A 17,092-nucleotide genomic window follows, 5' to 3' on the forward strand; every position below is an offset into this window, starting at 1 on the left:
TAAAAAAACAGTAGAATAAAATAGAAAAAATATAACCATTTCCCAAAATTCTAATAGAATCAATTTGAATAGAATAGAAAAGAATAGATTAGAATTAGATTAGAAAATAACAGAATAGTTACAATAACAAGCTGCACATGCTCAGTTTGGTGTGTATTGCTAGAGAGTTTTTTTCTCTTGGGAAAGTACATGTGATCAGCACAGGGCCAATCAGCACTGTCCATAGAGAGGGTCAGGGGTCCTGCAGCCTCAGAGGACAATCGGGGGAGAATGAAAACTCCTCCTACAAGCTTTAACTCTGAAAGAAGTCACAAGACTGCTCTAACTGCTAATGGGAAAAGGTATTTAGCAGTTGTGGGAGAACAGATATAGTGGATGCAGGGTCCTGCATTTAGTAGCACTATGGGGTTGATTTACTAAAGGCAAAATACTTAACGTGTAGTTGCTCCAAAGCTTAGTAAATGAGGTAAAGCTTCACTGTGCAAAGAATACCCAATCACGTGCAAGGAATAAAAAACTGCATTTTTGCTTGCACATGATTGGATGATGGAAGTCAGCAGAGCTTCTGCTCATTTACTAAGCTCTGGAGCAACTGCACTTGCAGAGTGCACAGTCTATTTGCATTTAGTAAAGCAACCCCTTTAAATAGTGTATTTGAGAATAAGGATGTAATTTGGGGGTTGATTTCCTAAAGGCAAATAGACTGTGCACTCTGCAAGTGCAGTTGCTCCAGAGCTTAGTAAATGAGCAGAAGCTCTGCTGACTTCCATCATCCAATCATGTGCAAGCAAAAATGCATTTTTTAAATTTCCTTACATGTAATTGGGTATTCTTTTTCGAAGTGAAGCTTTACCTCATTTACTAAGCTCTGGAGCGACTGCACCTGCAGAGAGTGCACACTCTTTTCAGTGTTACCAACTGTCAGTATTTTTACTGGCAGCCAGTAAAACAATGGACACTTTTCTCCTGCTAGTAAACGTCAGTGACAGGAAAAGGTTAAACGCTGCCATTAAACGCTGCCACTGTGTCCATCAAATGATGCCACTGTGCCAAATGCTGCCACTGTGCCCATCAAACGCTGCCACTGTGCCTTCAAACGCTGCCAGTGTGCCCATCAAATGTTGCCAGTGTGCCCATCAAATGTTGCCAGTGTGCCCATCAAATGCTGACCGTTTACCCATCACATGCTGCCAGTGTGCCCATTAAATGCTGCCAGTGTGCCCTTGAATCCCCCCAGTTTGACCCCCGCCTGCTCGCTATCTGCCCAGCACTTACCCTGTCTTGGTGGGACAGCGGGTGACAGTGACAAGTGGGGTCCTTCATGCGTCTCCGTCCTCATTTCCCGTCCTCTCCTCCTAATAGGCATCCAATAGCGGCGCCTGTCGTTTCAGCCAATCAGGTGACAGGTAACAGACCCGAGCACCTGATTGGTGGAGAGGAGGAGTATGGCTCTAATCAGATGCTTCAAAAACACACCCCCACCGCTGTAATTTAGGTGCCCTGCACCCGAAAAGGGGCTGGGCGCCTGAATAGGGGGTGGCAGCGGCGGCCATAGATAGATTCATGCAAAGCATGCATCTAGCTATTGGAGCTAGAGGGGGCGGCACGAGAGAGGGGGTGGCGCCCGTGCGCCCTTAATGCACAGGCCGCCACTGCCTGCTACAGTGTGTTCGGGTGGTACTGGCGGAGGGTGGTGCCTAAGCATGTTGTGTGATGTCATGGTGCAAGGGAGCTGAGAAGAGCTGCCGGAGCCCCATGTGCAGATCTGTGGGGAGCGGAGCAAGGCCAGCCGGGAGTGGGATTGTCAGTGCTGTTTGGACTGAAGTGGACTGAAGGGACCACCTGGAGTGGGGAGAGACTGTCACTGTGACTCAGGAGGGGACGTATCAGTGAGATGTCATCATCATCATCTGTGCTGCTGCACACGGCTGTCAGTGTCACCGTGAGAGTCACACTTCATTCGTGTGTGGCCGCCCATTCCAGTTTCTTGTCCTCCTGTGTCCTGTCCCTGAGCTACTTACTTACTATATCAAAAATAAAAAAAAGAAATTCGTTTTTTGCTTTAATACCTACCTTAAATCACATCGCTAATTACATATTGTACTTGTTTGTAGCCTAAATATTGAAATTTGCACTACTTTGTAACATTTGGAAATGCCAGTAAAAACTTGGCTGTGCCAGCAAATTTCGGGTGTTGTGTCAGTAAAATTTCAATCTGGTAGGTTGGTAACACTGATTCTATTTGCCTTTAGTAAATCAACCCCTTGGAATCACTGTAATGGCCCGTACACACGATTCGAAAATCGGACGACAGATCGTCTGACTTTTTCTGCTTAATAGAAAAAAAAAAATTTTGACTTGCGCTTTGCAAACTAGTGAATGTGTGGCTAAGGAGTGCCACACCAAAAGAAGTACAGTATATAAATGAATTTAAAATTATAAATTATACCAAACTGTACCACACACAATGTAAAAGATTATAAAGGGAATACATAAACCCCTCTAGTGAGCAGTGCAAAACAAACAGTATAATCAAACTAAATAGAGTCCATATGTATGAATATGAAAAAGGAATGAGTCCAAAAAGGTCCATATGAGGGGACCCACAGGATAATAGTCAGTCCTGGGTGATTCAGAATATATAAGATCATGAATGTGTGAATCCACCACCAAAAAGAGGGAGCCTGGCCGCTTACCAGAACCCCATGACCCCCCGTTACAGAGGGTCTAGATGGGCATTGAGATCCTGCTAGTCCGGAACTCCCACGAGAGAGGCTGGAGGGGCGTCAGGAACTGTGATGGAAATGGATGGATCCCCAAGGAGGCTCAGCTCTCAGCATAGTGTGGTCATCATGGGAAAAGAAAAAGGGAGGGCTCCCATAGTGTAAAATCATGTGGCAGCTCTGTGGCTTAGAGGTTAGAACTTCGAACTTCTGCTTAGTATCCCTGAGGGTCTGGGTTCAAATCCCAACCATGTTACTTCATGTAGAGAAGTTGTCTCATCTCCCAGGTCCTATAACTATGTTAAAATGTAGTAGTTATGAGTAGGAGGGTTCCACCACCATTGTTTGTCTTTTTGATTTTACACTATGGGAGCCCTCCCTTTTTCTTTTCCCATGATGACCACACTATGCTGAGAGCTGAGCCTCCTTGGGGATCCATCCATTTCCATCACAGTTCCTGACGCCCCTCCAGCCTCTCTCGTGGGAGTTCCGGACTAGCAGGATCTCAATGCCCATCTAGACCCTCTGTAACGGGGGGTCATGGGGTTCTGGTAAGCGGCCAGGCTCCCTCTTTTTGGTGGTGGATTCACACATTCATGATCTTATATATTCTGAATCACCCGGGACTGTCTATTATCCTGTGGGTCCCCTCATATGGACCTTTTTGGACTCATTCCTTTTTCATATTCATACATATGGACTCTATTTAGTTTGATTATACTGTTTGTTTTGCACTGCTCACTAGAGGGGTTTATGTATTCCCTTTATAATCTTTTACATTGTGTGTGGTACAGTTTGGTATAATTTATAATTTTAAATTCATTTATATACTGTACTTCTTTTGGTGTGGCACTCCTCAGCCACACATTCACTAGTTTGCAAAGCGCGAGTCAAAAAAATTTTTTTTCTTTTGCACTTTTGTTGTGTTTGTGTCACAATTTAGGACATCGCAGCTTTATGTCATTTATTTTTTGAAGCGCAAATATTTATTATACATTTTTTTGTTTTCTGCTTAATAGTCACAAGTAGAAATTGAATAAGTTACTAAACTCACGAAAATTGACAAATGATGTCACGTGTTTTAATGTATTTGTATTGTATTTTCGGATGACAACTGTGCTGACTAAACGGAAATCATACGATCTGGTATCGTACGAGGAAAATTTTCGTGCTTGTCTGATAGAATAATATCAGGCGAATTATGATCGGCTCTTGAAAGCTCTGTACTAACGATCCGATTATCGTACGATCGCGTCGAAAGCGGTACTTTTCTTCCGATTTTCGGATTGTGTGTACAGGCCATAAGGGTTGGCAAACTGCAATATTGGGTGCTTCTGTTGTATCCTCACTCTATATTTTTGACCACTTTTGGGTCTTGTAGGGTGGCTTATTACAGCAATATAGCAGTTGTATTTCAAACCAATCACTGTCTTCTTCATATTCAATTTTATATTCACTACATGTTTTGTATATTTTGCATATTTTGTAAACAATAATAAATTTGTTAATTTTATAATCATTATTGTATTCTATCTGCACCTACTTAAAACTCTTTCCTGGTTATGTACTGCCCATAATATCCCCCTTTTGGGGCAAAAAACTTTTGGTCTTCTCTTGTATATGGGATGTGGCAGGAATCCCCAGGATTGGCCCAAACACTAGTTCCCTTCCATCAACTTTTTTATTTGCAAACTGCAATATATTACATTTTTGCTTTTGGGTTTAATCCTTTTTTTTAAGTCTTACTTCATCCCTTTTTCTTGCTCTGGCACAACAAGCATGCAGCCAGTGAAGTGTCACGATTCCTGATTCTGTTCTTCTATAAGTGGTGAAGAAAAGAAATGACAGCCAAAAAAAAAAAAAAAATGCACTTCCTTAAATCAGTGTCATCTCCCATATGTTCTGCTCACAGGTTTCCTTAGAGGATCACACCAGCCGCGTGTGGACCATCTGCCTGCTTGTGACTCCCATCCTGCACCCATTGACTCCTCCAATACCCTCCTCTCTGCCCACCATCCTAGGGGCCAGGGGGGGGGGGGTGTGCCATGGCACAGGGATTCTCAGTGCTCAGAGGAAGAACCCTCCCTCCCCTCCCCATTTTTGTGTGCACACAATAGGCTCCATGTCTAATTCTTGGTGGGGATGCCATAGAGCGGCTCACCTGTCTCCTTGCAGTCAGTGGATGAATCGCTGCGATTTGGGATCGCTGCTGCCGGGGAGAAGGCTAGCCATGGGCTGCGGAGCTCAGCATGCCTAGCCGGGGAGGGCTCCGGCAATGGAGCTCTGGGGGATCGCCGGCTGCTCCCTGGTGGTGCTGATGATGGTGGCTGCGCTGCTGTCCAACGGCGTGGTGCTGATCTGCTTCCTGAGCTGCTCCGACATCCGCGGCCAGGTCCCGGGACTCTTCACCCTCAACCTGACCCTGTGCAACCTTCTACTGACCGTCATCAACATGCCCCTGAGCCTGGCAGGGGGGATCCGGGGACACCAACCTGGAGGGGAAGGTCTGTGCCGGGCTGTGGGCTTCTTGGAAACTTTCCTGACCACCAACTCTATGCTGAGCATGGCTGCCCTCAGCATTGACCGGTGGGTGGCCGTGGTCTTCCCTCTGAGCTACCACTCCAAGATGAGGTACCAGGATGCAGCTCTTATCCTCCTCTACTGCTGGATCCACTCCCTGTCCTTCCCCACTGTGGCCCTGTGCCTGTCCTGGGTGGGCTTCCACCAGGTGTATGGTTCCTGCACCCTCTATCACAAGGAACCTAAGGAGGAGGACTCCTTTGTGGCTTTCATTGTGTCCTTCCACCTGCTCAGCTATCTGCTGTCCTTCCTGGTCCTGTGTGTCACTTACCTGCAGGTGCTGAAGGTAGCTCGCTCCCATTGCAGGAGGATTGATGTTATCACAATGCAGACTCTGGTGCTCCTGGTGGACCTGCACCCCAGGTATTATCTGCTGGAGATCTTTTACATCCTGGGTACATAGAAGTACTGGGGGGGGGGGGGGGGGTATTGGGTCAATTGATGGTATGCAAGGGATAATCCAATTTTTACTTGATATCTATTCTTATGTCTATCTGTTCTATAAATTGTTATTTGGGGCTCATGGTGGACCTGCACCCCAGGTATTATCAGCTGGAAATCTCTTCCATCCTGGGTACATAGAAGCCATTGGGATGTGTGTATTGGGTCAATCGATGGTATGGAAGGGGTAATCCAATGTTTACTTGATATCCATTCTTATGTCTATCTGTTCCATAATGGGTTATTTGGGAGTCATGTGGACCTGAACCCCAGGTATTATCTGCTGGAGATCTCTTTCATCTTGGGTCCTTGGGGTGTGTGTGTGTATTGGGTTAATTGATGATATGGAAGAGACACTCACATTTTTACTTGCTATCCATTCTTATAATCATTCTATTGCTCCATAATAGTTTTTTTGGGGTAGAGAGGGTACTGGTATACAGCTTCAACTAATATAAGTGTAGGGTATGTAGTGTGTAGAAGTGAGTGAAAAGACGAGACATCACTCATGGGCATTTACAGGAGAAGCATTCATTTAGTTTGAGCTTTAATATTCACTCACCTTCCTGGTCGAAAACTTTGGTGCTTTTGGTGGGCCTGCACCCCAGGTATTATCTGCTGGAGATCTATTCCCTTCTGGTTACAAAGAAGCCCTTGGGGTGTGTGTATTGGGTCAATTGATGGTATGGAAGGGACAATTCAATTTTTACCTGTTATTCATTCTTATATGTGTCTGTTCCAAATTAGGTTATTTGGAGTAGAGAGGGTACTGGTATACAGCTTCAACTAACATGAGAGTAGGTTATGTAGTGTGTAGATTTTGATAAAGAGATGAAGCACTCATGGGCATTTACAGGAGTAGCATTAATTTAGTCTTAGCTTTAACGTTCATCTACCTTCCCCAATGAAATGGCAGTAAGTGATATTAAAGTGCCTGTCCTGGATGGGCTTCCATCAGGTGTATGGTTCCTGCACCCTCTATCACAAGGAACCTGAGAAGGAGGACTCCTTTGTGGCTTTCTTTGTGTCCTTCCACCTGCTCAGCCATCTGCTGTCCTTACTGGTCCTATGTGTCACTTACCTGCAGGTGCTGAAGGTAGCTTACTCTCATTTCATTGATTGATGTTATCACAATGCAGACTCTGGTGGACCTGCACGCGAGGTATTATCTGAAGGAGATCTCTTCTATCCAGGTCACATAGATGCCCTTTTGGTGTGCTGGGAGGGGTGGGGAGAGTCAATTTATGGTATGGAAGGGACAATCCAATTCTTACTTGTTAGCCATTCTTATATTCATCCGATTGTTGCATAATAGGTTATATGGGGTAGAGAGGGTAATGGTATACATCAACTAACATGAGTGTAAGTCATGTAGTGTGTAGATGTGGATGAAGAGATGAGGCACATGGGAATTTATAGGAGTAGCATTCAAATAAACTTAGCTTTAATGCTCACCTACCTTCCCCATGGAAATGGCAGTTATATTGGGTGGGCTTCAACCAGGTATATTTTATATATATTTCCTACACCCTCTAAAACAAGGAACTTGAGGAGGACTCTTTTGTGGCTTTCATTGTGTCCTTCCACCTGCTCAGTTATCTTCTGTCCTTCCTGGTCCTGTGTGTCACTTACCTGCAGGTGTTGAAGGTAACTCACTCCCATGCGGGAGGATTGATATCATCACAGTGCAGTCTATGGTGCACCCCGGATATTATATATTTAATGTTAACCATTCATCCGATTGTTCCATAATAGGTTATATGGGGTCCAGAGCTCACTGGTATACAGTGTCAACTAACTTGAGTGTAGCTCATGTAGTTTGTAGATATTGATAAGGAGTTGAGGCTTTCATGGGAATTTGAAGCCTCAGCATTCAATTAGTCTTCATTTTAATGCTCACCTACCTTCCCCATCAAAATGGCAGTGAGTGATATTAAAGTGCTTTTCCTGGGTGGGCTTCCACCAGGTGAAAGGTTCTTGTTCCCTCTAAAACAGGGGAGGACAGTATCAACTAACCTGAGTGTAGCTGATGTAGTGTGTAGATATAAGTGAAGAGACGCGACGCTCAAGGGAATTTGCAAGAGTAGAATTCAACTAGTCGTAGCTTTAAAGTGTATCTAAACCCAAAACTAAAAATGTTATATATTGCAGCTTATTATTCTTTGGTGTGGTAACTGCATTCGTTTTCTTTATTTGAGCTTCATTTGCTTTATTTTCTCCTGGTCAGCCTCCAACATACTACCTGTCCCTAAGTGTCTGCATCACTCCTCCACTGTACCTATGTAGGGAGACATGGTTGTCACCCTAGTTTATTGCTCTCCTGGTATGGACTACAAAGATGTCCGTATCTCTTCATCTCCATTACATTGGGGGGGGGGGGGTAAATGGTAGTTTACAGAAGACAGCTAGGAAGGAAGACATTTGTCTGGGAAGCTCACAAGAAGTGACAAGGCCGCTGCATTTCCGGCAGGATCAACAGGTATTTTTTGTATTTGCTGAAAATGTTCTTAGCTTTAAAAAAAAAGAATAAAAAAATTAAGCCAGTCACCACATCTAAGGACTGTAAGCTGCAATATATTGCATTTTTGTTCTCAGGTTTAGTTATCCTTTCATTTTTACCTAATTTCCCCATCAAAATGGCAGTGAGCATTAAAGAGATAATAAACCCAAAAACAAAAATGTAAGATATTACAGATTACAAGTCCTTAAAGTGGTTTGTAAACCTCAGACATGAAATATGAGCAAAGCACATCCTTCTATAGTGTTTACTTGTCTCAATTAAAGTGTCCTTTCTGCCTGCTGCTTTACTCCTCTGCTATCAGTATGTATGGAGTCTGACAATTTTTTCCTGACACCAAGAGAAAAATGGTGACAGAGGGAGGGACCTCTAGCAGATTGACAGCTTTAGCTCTGTTCCTGTGTGCTGTGTGAAGGGGGGTGTGTCCCTTCCCTCCAATCAGCTCTCAGAGCTCTCCTCATTGAGCTCTGCAGAGTGTGACTTCAGCTCCCCGCCCTCTTTTTTTCTGAACTCTCAGACAAGCTTGATGTAGAGAAGAGAAGACTGCAGATAAACAGATACACTTTAATATTCACCAACCTGACCTCCCAAAATGGCAGTGGGCATTAAAAAAGAACTATTGTTTCATACATTATTTGGAGCTCTAGTCCTCCGGGGTACACATTACATATAGCACTTTGTCCTGTCTTTTTAGGAGCTGTACAAGCTGAAATCCAGTATGATGAGACAGGCATGCTCACAGCAGCGCTGTTCCTGTGCTGCTAGGCATTGTCAGGATGAGGCTTTCATCATGAATGGTTTTAAATTACTATTGGTTATGAAAGCTCTGTGCCGTGGTCTGTGTACAAGAGGAGGCGTGGCCAAGTTCTGACACCAGATCTGGCTCCCAGCTATTAAAAATACCGGATATGTGTGAGCAGCACAGGAACAGCGCTGTTGTGAGCATCATGCAGGTGTTGTTCAGTGTTAAATCCCCACCGCATTCAAAATGACAACACACTGAGGACAACACAAGAGCTTTCAAATATACATCTGTCTCCTTGAAATGTTGTGGTCAGAAATCAGTGAGTGGAGTTTGGGGACGTGCTGTCACATACTGGATCCCAGGCTTCTACTAGACATGTGCAATTCGTTTTGTTCCGAATTATTTTTTTAATGAATTTCGACCAATTTGTTAATTCGGATATTTTGGAAAACCCATTTTTAACTAAATTTTCTGAATATTCGTAAATTTGAACATTCGTAAATTCTGAAATTCGAAAATTCTGAAATCCGAAAATTTGAAAATCCGAAAATAAAAACGAAAATTCAAAAGAAAGAAAATCCGAAAATAAAAACGAAAATCCAAAAATTTGAAAACTTGAAAACACGAAAATTCGAAAATCTGAAATAATAACTAATTAGTAATAACTTAACTATTACTAACTATCAAATTAATTATTAAAATAAATTGGAATTTCCTTTCAAATTTGGCTGATAGTGAACGTAACAAATACAGATATATCAGAAGTTACGAACTATCCAAACTATTTTATGCCGTATCTAAACGAACTGAACGTAACAAATTAATAATAATAAATAACAATAATAATAATATTCTTTATATTATAAATAATAATAATATTTTTATTATTTATTACAAATTCTTTCCATTCCATTTGTTCCATTCCATTTGTTTGGATGCGGCATTCGTTATTTCGGATAATTCGTAACTTCAGATTTATTTTCCTATTCGTTACGTTGACTAAGCCAAATTTGAAAGGAAATTCTAGTAGCTATAATTTAATAGCTACTGTATTTATCGGCATATAACACGCACTTTTTTCCCCTGAAAATCAGGGGGAAATCGTGGGTGCGTGTTATAGGCCGATCTCCGCCGATTTTGTGTGATCAGAGCGATCGCGGCAATTGCCGCGATCGCCGCTGACATACACAGCCGTGGGTAGATTCAAATATGGCGCCGAGACTGCAGGGATTCGTCGGAGCCGATATACACATACCCGAGTGTTCTCGGCTTTTTTCGGCGCCGCCGTCACGCCCAGTCCTGCCCTTGGACCTGTGTTATGCCCATCATAGGGCGGGACTGGGCGTGACTGTGAGCGGCGCCGAAAAAAGCCGAGAACACTCGGGTATGTGTATCTTGTCTCCGACGCATCCCTGCAGTCTCGGCGCCATATTTGAATCTACCCACGGCTGTGTATGTCGGCGGCGAGTGCACAAAGCTGCACTGACATGGCTGGACTGGGGCAAAGCTGCACTGACAAGGCTGCACTGACAAGGCTGCACTGGGGCAAGGCTGCACTGACACTGAAAAGGCTGCAGATGGACAGATAAGGCTGCATTGATGGGCATTTTAATGTAAGTTTTTTTTCCTTAAACTTCCCTCCTAAAAGTTTTTTTCCTTAAAATTTCCTCCTAAACTTGGGGTGCGTGTTATACGCCGGTGCGTGTTATACGCTGATAAATACGGTAGTTATTATTAGTTAGTTATTATTTAGGATTTTCGTTCTTCTGAATTTTCTGATTTTCTTTCTTATTTTCGGATTTTCGAATTTCGGATTTTCGAATTTTTGGCTTTCCGGACTTTCGAATTTTTGGCTTTTTGAATTTCCGAATTTCCAGATTTCCGAATTTCTAGATTTTCGGATTTACAAATTTACGAATTTCGATCATAACGAATGACCCGAAAACCGACAAAAAAACAACAAAAAAAAAAACGAATGAAACGAAAACGAACAAATTTTTCGGCAGTGCACATGTCTAGCTTCTACAGTTTCTATAAAGATTGGACAACCTGCTATACGGTATATATTTTATGCAGTTATTGTTCAGGCCTTCAGGCTTCCTGAATACAAAAGCCGTGAGCGGAGAATCCTCCATCTACTTTGTATAAGCTAAACAAGAGAAATTTGGGCTATGCATGGCTACCTTTGGCTGTGGTGGCTGCTTATCAAGAACATTTTTGGCAAGAACAGATAATACCTGCTGATCCTTGTCACCTGTGAAAATACAGAATAAATAATGATACCTCTCTTTTGTAAACTACTAGTCCCATCAATCCACCATGTGATTGCGATGAACAGGTAGGCATGTATGAAGTCTAACCTGTGTGACAACCATGGCTGCCTTCATAGAGAGTGGAGAAGAGACTGTGGACAGAAAGGGTTCAGGAAACATTTTATTTTTAACCTTGTTTGGTGAAAATAACGTGAAAAGAAAACTAATGCAGCCAGAGGGGTACAGCCCTGATACTTGTAAGGGGCCCAAGCATCTGGATGGGCCCGGCCAACTGGCTGGGATGTGAGAAGGCGGGGGCGGGTGCAGAGGAGCTCCGTGAATGCTTCTGCATGTGCGTGAGTCGGCAGCTGCTGCTCTGTGTCATTGAGCTCACATCAGGCTCTTTGCTGCCACCTCTGGCCATTACCTGCATGTGCACCCCTCATGTGAGCTCCCTGTACTGTGCTGTATGCTGGACTGCAGCTCCTATCTGTGTCTCAGCCACATGTGGAAACAAGAGCTGGGACTAGGAGGACCACCTTACAAGTAAGGGCTGTTGTACAAGTGTATGTATGTGTGTGTGTGTGTGTGGGGGGGGGGGTGGCTGTGTGTGTACATGCCTGTGTGTGTGTGTCTGTGTACATTCCTGTGTGTGTGTGTCTGTGTACATTCCTGTGTGTGTGTGTACATGCATGTGTGTGTACATGCATGTGTGTGTGTGTGTGTGTACATGCATGTGAGTGTGTACATGCCTGTGTGTGTGTGTGTGTGTGTGTGTGTGTGTGTGTGTGTACATGCCTGTGTGTGTGTGTGTGTGTACATGCCTGTGTGTGTGTGCTGGAGGGTCTATTGATGCTGGCTGCTGGGGGATCTTTTATCACTGGTGGGGATCTGTTTTTGTGTGAGGGTCTATTGTTGCTGGTGGGGTATCTATTATTGCTGGGGGGTCTTATGTTACTGGTAGGGATCTACTGTTGAGGGAGAGATCTATTGATGCTGGCTACTCAGAGATCTGTTGTTGCTGCTGGGGGGTACAATGTTGCTGGGGTGGATCTTTTGTTGCTGGGTGTGATATTTTGTTGTAGGTGGTCCATTGTTGCTGTGTGTGGGGGGTCTATTGTTGCTGCAGGGGATCTATTGTTGCTGGGGTTGGGCCTATTGTTGCTGCAGGGAATCTACTTGATTGCTTATCTTATTCTCATTAAAACATTTGATGCAACTTATTTAGCACCACAAAATTATAATTGGTTCTGTATTCTCTAAAAGGGGGTGGTACTGGTAGGTGGGTAGAGGGTGGAACCAAGGGACAGTGCTCAGAGGTGGGTAGGGGGTGGAACCAAGGGACAGTGCTCAGAGGTGGGGTGAGACAAGGGGTGACTCAGATGGGAGGAGTTCCTGCACCTATACTCTGAGAAAAAAAGGGGTTAGGTATATGTAATGTACACAATGCAGGGGTTAGGGGTATGTAATGTACATTGTTTAGGAATCAGGTGTGTACTGAGTACAGGGAAGGGGTCAGAAGTGTGTAATGTACAAAGTACAATGATCAGGTGTATGTAAAGCATAAAGTATATGTGTCAGGAGAATGTAACATACAAGTACATTGGAACAGGAGTGGCTATAATGCACAGAATGCAGGGGTCAGGTGTATTCAAAGTACAGAGGGGAGGGCTCCGGTGTATGTAATGTACAATGCAGAGGTCAGGGGTGAGGGCCTATGTACAGAGTGAGGGGGTCAGAAGTACTGTATGTAATGTGCAGAGGTCAGAAGTATGTAGTGTACAGGGGTCAGGGGCATGTAAAATACAGTGGTCAATAGTGTAGGGGTCAGGTGTATGCAATGTATATAGTGCAGGAGATATGTGTATGTAAAGTGCAGAGGTAACATGTATGTGATGAACAGAGTGCAGGGGTCAAGTGCATGTAATGTAAATAATGTAGGAATCAGATGTGTGTAATATATACACAGTGCAGCGGTCAGAAGAATGCAATGCACAGAGTGCAGGGGGCAGGTGTATGTAAAGTACAGGGTACAGGTGTCAGGAACATGGAACAAAGTACAGAGGCCAGAAGTGGGTAACACACAGAGTGCAGGGGTCAGGTGTATGTAATATACAAAGTGCAGGGATCATGTGTATGTATTGTACAAAATGCAAGGGTCAGAGGTGGGTAATGCATAGAGTGCAGGGGTCAGGTGTATATAATCCACAGTGAAGAATTCAGGCGTATGTAATGTACACACTGCAGTGGTTAGTATATAAAGCCCAGCACACAGCACAACCCTATTTTACCATCATTTCACCATTTCTACCTCTTTATGCATAGCACAGCAGTATCACCTATGCACTCACACTGTATACACACATATACACTTTAGACTCAAGCACACTGCACCAGGGCCATCTTCAAGGTAGGGCAAAAGGGGCAGCCCCAGGCCCAGCCATTGTTGTGGGGCCCAAAGCAGCTGCCCCTTGAGCCTACACCGCCTGAAAATAGTTGACAAGTGGATTCGGGGTGGCGCCCAAGAAAATGTTTGCCCAGGGTCCAATCAATAATAAAGATGGCCCTGCACTGCCCACACACTACAAAGAGTATATACACTCTGTACACACACACAATCACTTACCTCTCTGCTGTCCCTCCAGCAATTTAAGCCGCTTCTGGCAGCCGGAAAGCCTGGGGGGTGGCAGCGCTCAGGATGATTGGCATGACAGGCTGTTGGTCACAATTCACAAGGCTAGTTGAAGAAGATAGAAGCGTAAGAGCTGGAGCAGTGCTGGGCAGAGTGCGGAGAGCCGGAGATCTAATTGCCGGCACCCTGCTGTCCTCTCCCACCAGCGTGAGCTCCCTTCATTGCATAGAGAAGCACAGAGACATAGGAATGATGTCATTATGAAGGGGTCTCATTCCTTTTTTGTTTTTTTCCTTCTTATATTGAAATATTCTTTATTATGGAGACTGCAAAACAGGGGAGCTGAAAGGTGGGAGGAGACAACCAAAACATCCTGGCTCGCCCACCAATACCAAGCAATACAAACAGAAATGCCTTAAAAGCCAGGACAGCTGGCAACCGAATGAAAGAAAACATCATAAGCACTTCAACACATAATTTAATTCAAATCTGTAAGGATAAAATATGGAAATGTAGTACAATACATTATATGCGATTCCATTTTTTTTTTTGCTGACTCGAGTCTACTACACTATGCAGGCTTCTTCAGGCTGGCATGTGGTATAGTAATGTAGAAAAAATGATCCGTACTCCGGTTGTTGCTCCTAAAATTTCTTCATTTTATTGAATAGCCACAGTAAACAAACGCTGATTAAGTCAGTTGACATGTTTCAGCCTATAAGGCCTTAGTCATAACTAATTTGACTAAGGCCTTATAGGCTGAAACGTGTCAACTGACTTAATCAGCGTTACTGTGGCTATTCAATAAAATGAAGAAATTTTAAGAGCAACAACCGGAGTGCGGATCGTTTTTTCTACATTACGCTACTCAGCCAGCGACTGTGGATCGAGCACCTGGGAGCTCTGCTATCTATGTGGTGTATGGGCATTAGCACTGACTTTTCTGTTTATAATGTGGTACAGTATTCCGATTCTGGCACGGGTTGGCTCTGTATGGAAGTATTAATGATAGAGAAGTAGGAGTAATGATTAAGCACAAGATGTACAGTTGTGCTCAAAAGTTTGCATACCTTGGTAGAAATGATTAAATCTTGGCATTTATATTGAAAAAATGACTGATCATGCCAAAAAACTGTCTTTTATTTAAGGATAGCAATCACCAAATGCCATTTATTATCACATAGTTTTTTTGGATCCTTTTTAAATTATAATGATAACAGAAATCACCCAAATGGCCCTGATAAAAAGTTTACATACCCTGGAATGTTTGGCCTTGGTAAAGACACAGAAGGTGGCACACACACGTTAAAATGGCTATTAAAGGTTAATTTACCACATTTGTGGCATTTTAAATCACAATTAGTGTCTGTGTATAAATAGTCAATGAGTTTGTTAGCTCTCACATGGATGCATAAAGCAGGCTAGATACTAAGTCATGAGGAGGTAGACAAGAACAGTCAAAAGACCTGCGTAACAAGGTAATTAAACTTTACAAAGATGGAAAAGGATATAAAAAGATATCCAAAGCCTTGGATATGCCAGTCAGTACTGTTCAATCACTTAATAAGAAGTGGAAAATTTAGGGATCTCTTGATACCAAGCCAAGGTCAGGTAGATCAAGAAAGATTTCAGCCACAACTGCCACAGGAATTGTTTGGGATACAAAGAAAAACCCACAGGCAACCTCAGGAGAAATACAGGCTGCTCTGGAAAAAGATGATGTGGTTGTTTCTAAGGAGCACAATACGATGATACTTGAACAAAAAAGAGCTGCATGATCAAGTTGCCAGAAAAAAGCCTTTACTGCACAAGTTCCACAAAAAAGCCTGGTTACAATATGCCCAACACCACCTAGACATGCCTCATTGGGCTTTTTTGTGGCATTGGCGCAGTAAAGGCTTCCTTCTGGCAGCTCAACCATGCAGCTCTTTTTTGTTCAAGTATCGTTGAATTGTGCTCCTTAAAAACAACCACATCGTCTTTTTGGAGAGAAGCCTGTATTTCTCCTGTGGTTACTTGTGGGTTTTTCTTTGTATTCTTTGTAAGAAATTCTCTAGCCAGTTGTGGCTGCAATCATTCTTGGTCTACCTGACCTTGGCTTGGTATCAAAAGAGCCCCTAATTGTCCACTTCTTATTAAGTGATTGAACAGTACTGACTGGCATATTCAAGGCTTTGGATATCTTTTTTATATCCTTTTCCAGTTTTGTAAAGTTTCATTACCTTGTTACGCAGGTCTTTTGACTGTTCTTTTCTACCTCCTCATGACTCAGTGTCTAGCCTGCTTAGGCCATCCATGTGGGAGCTAACAAACTCATTGACTATTTATACACAGACACTAATTGTGATTTAAAAAGCCACAAATGCGGGAAATTAACCTTTAATAGCCATTTTTTACCTGTGTGTGCCACCTTCTGTGTCTGTACCAAGGCCAAACATTCCGGGGTATGTAAACTTTTCATCAGGGCCATTTGGGTGATTTCTGTTATCATTATGATTTAAAAAGGATCCAAAAAAACTATATGTGATAATAAATGGCTTCATGTGATCGCTATCCTTAAATAAAAGAAAGACAGTTCTTTTTGACATGATCAGTCATGTTTTCAATATTAATGCCAAAATGTCACAATTTCTGCAGGGTATGCAAACTTTTGAGCACAACTGTATGTGTGAAACGCGTTTACGTGACTGGTTGCTGGTGTCCCTGGTGTCATTAAGGTGATTTAATAAGGGCAATTGGAACCTCTGGATGTGCGGCCTTTTCTTCTTATCTTCAATTAATGATAGAGAGGATGGTGGGGAGGGGGGAGGGAGGGGGGTGATGCTGGGTCACATTGTCTGGCACCGGCTTGGTTATTATATTAGATCATGAGGATGTGGACCAATTGTATCAGCAGATGTCAATCCACAGTAATACATATTCCTGTGTGAGAAAACAACAAAAAAACACTGTTTTTGTGTTGATTTATTTTTTCTTCATTTTTTTAAAGGATAACTATGATGTATTTTGGGTAAGTGAACGTTTTCTGTCCATTATTCTTTAATTTTGACATGCCTTTGCTTCCTTGCTGTTCCATATTGGAGATATTGTACACCGGGGAATGTCATTACAAACACTTGCCGAAAGCCAAAGTCCAGCAAAAGCCTCCTACTATATTTTGAATAGAACAGGGAAGGGTTAGAGCCCCAGTCTGGGATTTTT

At 43.2% G+C, this 17,092-nt stretch overlaps 1 protein-coding gene across 2 annotated transcripts in view; it reads left to right on the forward strand.

Moving 5' to 3' along the window:
• The first annotated feature begins 4,538 nt into the window (after nucleotides 1-4,538).
• GPR26 (G protein-coupled receptor 26) overlaps nucleotides 4,539-17,092 on the forward strand; it is a 32,395-nt gene continuing 19,841 nt past the window's right edge. The window contains exons 1-2 of one of the 2 annotated variants that reach the window (XM_073595647.1): nucleotides 4,539-5,666; nucleotides 16,881-16,901. In XM_073595647.1, the coding sequence (XP_073451748.1) occupies nucleotides 4,999-5,666; nucleotides 16,881-16,901 (689 nt within the window). In that variant the 5' untranslated portion in view covers nucleotides 4,539-4,998. The remainder of the gene's footprint in view (nucleotides 5,667-16,880; nucleotides 16,902-17,092) is intronic. The other variant, XM_073595648.1, reaches the window with a different exon arrangement.

Source organism: Aquarana catesbeiana, linkage group LG08, assembly GCF_042186555.1.
Source record: "Aquarana catesbeiana isolate 2022-GZ linkage group LG08, ASM4218655v1, whole genome shotgun sequence".
NCBI classification, from domain to species: Eukaryota; Metazoa; Chordata; class Amphibia; order Anura; family Ranidae; genus Aquarana; species Aquarana catesbeiana.